This window comes from Carlito syrichta, unplaced genomic scaffold, assembly GCF_000164805.1.
Source record: "Carlito syrichta isolate Samal-C Ts95f unplaced genomic scaffold, Tarsius_syrichta-2.0.1 Scaffold302991, whole genome shotgun sequence".
NCBI lineage: Eukaryota > Metazoa > Chordata > Mammalia > Primates > Tarsiidae > Carlito > Carlito syrichta.
Window position 1 is genome coordinate 254806 of NW_007247087.1, and position 5659 is coordinate 260464.

Below are 5659 nucleotides of genomic sequence, written 5' to 3' on the forward strand. Positions count from 1 at the left end.
CAACTCAAAAAAAAAAAAAAAAGATGGAGATGGATTTGAGTCTGTGTGACTCTGGAATCTATACTCTTAACCATTACTCATGTACTAAACTAGATTAATAGTGTATAAACAGATGGGACTTCCTTAAGGGAAGTTAGCAAGTTGGCTATGGAGCCTGGAAGGGATATTGGGAGATGGTTTAGAGGAAGAGGCGTGAGGTTATCTGCATGGAGCTAATGGTTGAGAGGGACATGAGAGTGCTCATCACAGCTCTTTGGGTAGGGAGTGTTTTATGATCCCAAAGCTGGCAGCCATAGAGGAGAAGAAACTCCTTAGACCAGGAGGGAGTCCCAGATAGAAAGAAGAGTGAGAGAGGCAGGAGACAAAAGCCTTCTCTGTCAGTGAAGTGGGATCCACTTTCATGAAGTCCTGAGTCACGAAGGCTCAGGAGGTAACCTGAACATTGCATTTGCATTAAGTAAAGGAAAAGGTCAGTAGATTTTCCTCCTTGCTCTCAGTCCGTTCTCAGAAGTGTCTCTTGCCACTCCTCCCCTTTTGCAAGTAAGGCTTCAAATTAGGAAGCAGCCTCTAAAAGGCCAAAAAGGAAATGAACGGAGGAGAAACACAAAGGGAATTTGAGTAAGTGGAAGGTGGATGACCCAGGCTCTGTTACACATGCTTGGATTGCAGATGAAACCCAGATTTGCTGGAGAAAGCCGTCAGGGAGACAGGACCATGTGGCTGCTCCTACCTCTGCTCCTTTTCTGCCTCCCAGGTGAGTAGAGCTGTGATTTTGGGAATCTGGTATTGCCGGGGGAGGACAGTAGATAGAAAGGTAGTCCTGGGTTCAAGCCAGGGGTGAAATGTCCACAGAAATGAGAGCCATCCATTCATTAATCTATACATCCTTTTATACATTCAGACACTCGTTCATGGAGCTTGCAAGCATTTATTAAGCACCAGCTCTGTGCCAGGACTGTTCTGGGTGCTATAATTGATAGCAAATTCTGCACTGAGGAACTCATGGGGGAATGAGGGAGTCAAGTATCTACAATACAGTGTGGAACTTGCTACATTAGAGATTCATTCATGTGGTGGCGAGAGTATGCAACAGGGACCCGTAACTCTGCTTTTGGAATGATGGGTGACTACACTGGAAGTTGGTCCTGAAAAATGAATGAGCCAACGGAGGGAAAAGAAGTAGCTTATGCAAAAGTGTGAGGCTATTAAAGACTATGGAAAGCTCAAGAATTAATAATAGTTCTGTTTTTGTCAAAGTTTAGTTTAAGAGGGTTGAAAACCTTTGTGAGGGCCGGGCTTGGTGGCTCAGCCTGTCATCCCAGCACTTTGGGAGACTGAGGTGAGTGGATTGCCCGAGCCCGTGGGTTCAAGTCCAGTCCGGGCAACTTGCCCAGACCTTGTCTCTACAATAGACCAAAAATTAGCCGGGTGTGGTAGCGCGCACCTATAGTTCTGGTTACTTGGAAGGCTGATGTGGAAGGATCGTCAGAGCCCAGTGGGTCGACGCTCGAGTGGCGTTGAGTGTGCCACTGTCCTCTGGCCTGGGCGACAGAGTGAGATTCCATCTCGGGGAAAAAAAAAAGAAAAACTTTGTGACAAAAAAGTTAATGAAGGATCTAGAATGCCATTCTCAACATCCACCTTAAATCCTTTCTGGAACAAGGTGTGGTGCAAGCAGGTAAATGAAATTGTACCCCAAATGTTGAACTTTCAGAAGAGAAACTCTTGAAATAGACATTCAAAATGCGAGAAGGTGGGAAAGCACATTTTTCTGTGGGAAATAAATTTAGGGTAAAAATCAGAGGGAATTCATGTTTGCAGAATGAGTTTTATGTTTGCAGAATGAGTTTTACGAACCGGGAAGAGGCCCAGTGAAGACAGGGACCACAGTGGGCTGGGGAAAGGAGAGAAACGCAGAGATAAGGACAGGCTTCTTTTCAGGGTGGAGACTGAGAAAGCCCGACCGCACTGCAATAACAGCTACCCAGTGCCAGCCTGGAGAAAACAGTGCCAGCCTGTAGAAGAAAACCCATCCGTGGACCCGGGAATGTGAGAGGCACTCACTAGGGTGGATGGACTCGAGCTACAAATTCACAGGGGAGGGAGCCTCAGGGAGACAGAGGGCAGGGAGAGGCCAAGCCAGCCCCATAGCAGGAAGGAACTGGGGGAGGAGAGGAGGCAGGGGGGGATGCCTACTGAGGATGGAGAAGGAGGGAGTCTTAGGAGGCAAGGCTGGGTGGGTTCCCAGATGGAGCAGGGAACAATTAAAGTTTGAGTTGGATGATAGAAGTACTAGGGAGGTAGGACAGGTGCTTGAGCAGAGGAGAACTGTGCATGAGAATAAATGATACTGTTATTGTGAAGGCATCATCTGTGACCGGGTTCCCAACCTCAAATGCCTACAGCATGAAGCAGGCCGGGGAAGAAGCCCTCGTGTGCTCTCAACGGGGCAGTCATCCCACACACTCTTTCCAGGATATTGGGTGGAAAAGATAGATTTAAAGGAGAAGGCGAGTTGTGTGACACCGCCCAAAACATAGTTTTCTTATCAGTGAAATGACAATGACATTGGATGATCTCCAAGGTCTCTGAAGGCCCTCGTGATCTAGATCTTAGACTCAGAAGGGCATTTAAAAGACATGTATCTCGTTATACAGAGGACGTGGTCAAAACGTCTTAAATGGTGGCGAGGACGAGGACAAAGGGCAAACTGCAGTGCGGTGGGCATTCTGGGAACCCCCGTGATGAATAAAGTGAGTACCCAGAGCAGTGGTGGCTAGAGTCAGCTCGTACCAGCTCACAAGAGCCAGTTGTGGGAATGTCATCCTAACGCTGCGTTTGGCGGTCACTGGAAATTGGTCACTGAGAGTCTTTACACCACAGAAACCAGCAAATGTGACAAATTAGGACTTTCTCACCAGGAAGCTGGTTTACCAGCACATCGCTGCTTGGTTATTTCCACTTGCTGAAATCTGATGAAATGATCTAAGTGCTCTATTCTGGGTGCAGTTAAGTTGAAAATGGAAACATCCTATCCTTCCCATCCCTTTGTGGGGCGCTGGCTGGTCTCTCCAATTTCGCAGGTTCACCTTCCCCTCCAGGGCATGTTGGCAGCTGGGAGTTCCTCATGGGCCCTGATTTGAACTTCGAAGTCACTTGTAGAGGCTTAGATTTCAGTTCTCCTTTTTCATGGCAGCTCTGACCCTAGCTTCCTTCTTTCTTTCTCAGCATTCTCCTTCACCCACCACACCCATCTGGGTTACAAACACTGTCTGGAAAAATGAGGTCACTTAAAATGTGTGGAGGAAACTGCGAAGTTTACAGTGCCAGCCTGAGAACGGGAGATGGGAAAAGGGTAGAAAGAAAGACGGAAAGACAATTCCAGAGCATGGAGGAAAAGGGCAAAGAGAGAAAAAAGTGAATTCCAATATAAAATTGAGCAAAAATATGGCTGGGCACGGTGGCCCATGCCAATAATCCCAGCAACTTGGGAGGCCGAGGTGGGAGGATTGCTTGAGCCCAGGAGTTCGAGGCCAGCCTAGGCAACACAGCAAGACTTTGTCTCTACAAAAAATCCAAAATACTAGTCAGGTGTGCTGGTGCACGCCTGTGGTCTCAGCTACTTGGGAGGCTGAAGCGGGAGGATTGCCTGAGCCCAGGAGGTCGGGGCTGCTGTGAACTGTGATCGGGCTACTGCATACCAGCCTGGATGACAGAATAAGACCCCTATTCAAAAAATAAATAAATGAAATGAGCAACAATAGAACTCCTATTTATTATGCGTTTTATGATCTACAAACACTTTCAAAAAAGGTGATACAATTAGCTCCCTGAACAATCTGGTGAGCTAGGCAAGACAGGTAGCATTGACCTCATTTTATAGGCGACATGGTGAAGGGATTAGCTCATGACATAGCAACTAAGTAAAACTGAAAACAAAGTCTAGGCCTATGACCTCCATAGAGCTCTTTCCAGTGGCCATGGGGGTGACTAGAATAAAGTTAAGCTTGTAATATTCTCAAAATGGCTCACAGTGCTTCCTGCTGACCTTTCTGCTACGTAACTGGTGTTTCTCTTCTGAATTGATTGCTCTCCAATATTCACTAGCTCCCATTAACCTCAAGCAACCAGCAAGCACATTCATCAGAAAACGCTCATGTATATTTATATAACCCCTCCAGTCATCTCCAGCAACAGACCAGATTTCGTTAAGACCTGCTACTCTTATATTCAGGCAGCACTCTAGCAGGACAGAGGAAAATACCTCGGAGTTCGCAGAACCTTCTTTTTCCTTATCTTCAGGAACCCAGGACTGAATCATGGCTCGTCACACTCTCTCGTCATTAGTCCACACAAGGCCTTCTTTTATCTTGACTACACGTAATTTAACAAACATCTATGAACTCAGGGGCCAACCCAAGAACTGGAATGTCACCAACAAATTAGGTCCACCTGCTCCTTCCCAATCTAATCTTGTTTCCGCTTTCAAACATCAGTACTTTGGTATCATTTGCCAACATTTTACGTGAATATTTGCTTTTGTCAGGTTTGTGCCATTGAGGAGAAAACTGGGCTAAGGAGCTATAAGCAAAGTTCTACATCTGAGGGACTGTGACTCATTGAGCCATGTTCCCTGTCTCCACCTTTTTCTTTAAGCTCTCTTTCTTTAGACTCTCCTATCTGTTGGTTGCCTTGCTTTGCTTCCATGTTGGAGGTGGCTTTACTTACTGGGCTTTTGCTTACTGGACTTACCCACACTCCCTATCCTATCCCTGAAATGTATGTCTTTACAAGTGACTTCAAAATTTTAAGACCCATCTTTTGTCTTTCAGAGGATAAATTTACATCGCTTTCATTTCAATGAGAAGGTTGCCTGATAGAAATAAACCATCTTGAATGCAGAAGGCCCTTTCCTTCCCAGGATGACCTTCCAGACTGATTGGGTTGGGGATTCCCCATGGCACTTCCAGATTTTTCAGAATGCAATTTTGCCTCTGCAATGGGACTGGTGTTTACTTGACCTAGAATGGTTGGGAAAGTTGTTTCTTGGGTAAACTTTGTGAACCAGAAAGACCCCCAAGACATCGGTATTTACCCAAGAGAGATCTGGAGAAGGAAACAGCTCAGTCCAGAGGAAGCCAAACATAAGTGGCTCTGGTCCCTGGAAGGGACAGAACGGTCCTGTGGGTTTTCCTCCCTCACTGTGCTGTCCCCTGGTGTGTATATGTGTGTGTGTGTGTGTGTGTATCCTCCCACATCATTTTTTTTCCTTTTATAAATGCTTTTCTAAAGACAGAGTCTCACTATGTTGCCCAGATTGGAGTGTAGTGGCAATTCTCAGGCACGGTCATAGTGTCAGTTTCTAACTCCTGGGTTCATGGAATCTTCCTGGCCTGGCCTCCTGAATACCTGGGACTAGAGATTTATACCACTGTGCCTGGCTTCTGTCAGATATTTTAAATCATCTCTAGATTGGTTGAATCTGTGGGTACAGATCCTCAAATATGGAGAGCCCGACTACTTAGGAAATAGTATTTTGACTGTATACTGTAAGGTTAAAGACAAAAAACTAGTAAACAAATATACAAATAGGATTAGAGCGTGTGTGTGTGTGTGTGTGTGTGTGTGTGAGAGAGAGAGAGAGAGAGAGAGAGAGAGA

General features: G+C 46.0%; 1 protein-coding gene across 1 annotated transcript in view; it reads left to right on the forward strand.

The window, feature by feature from the left end:
* The first annotated feature begins 633 nt into the window (after window positions 1-633).
* LOC103259740 (CMRF35-like molecule 2) overlaps window positions 634-5659 on the forward strand; it is a 12888-nt gene continuing 7862 nt past the window's right edge. Inside the window, exon 1 of the mRNA XM_021711996.1 lies at window positions 634-754. Coding sequence (XP_021567671.1) covers window positions 634-754 — 121 coding nt within the window. The remainder of the gene's footprint in view (window positions 755-5659) is intronic.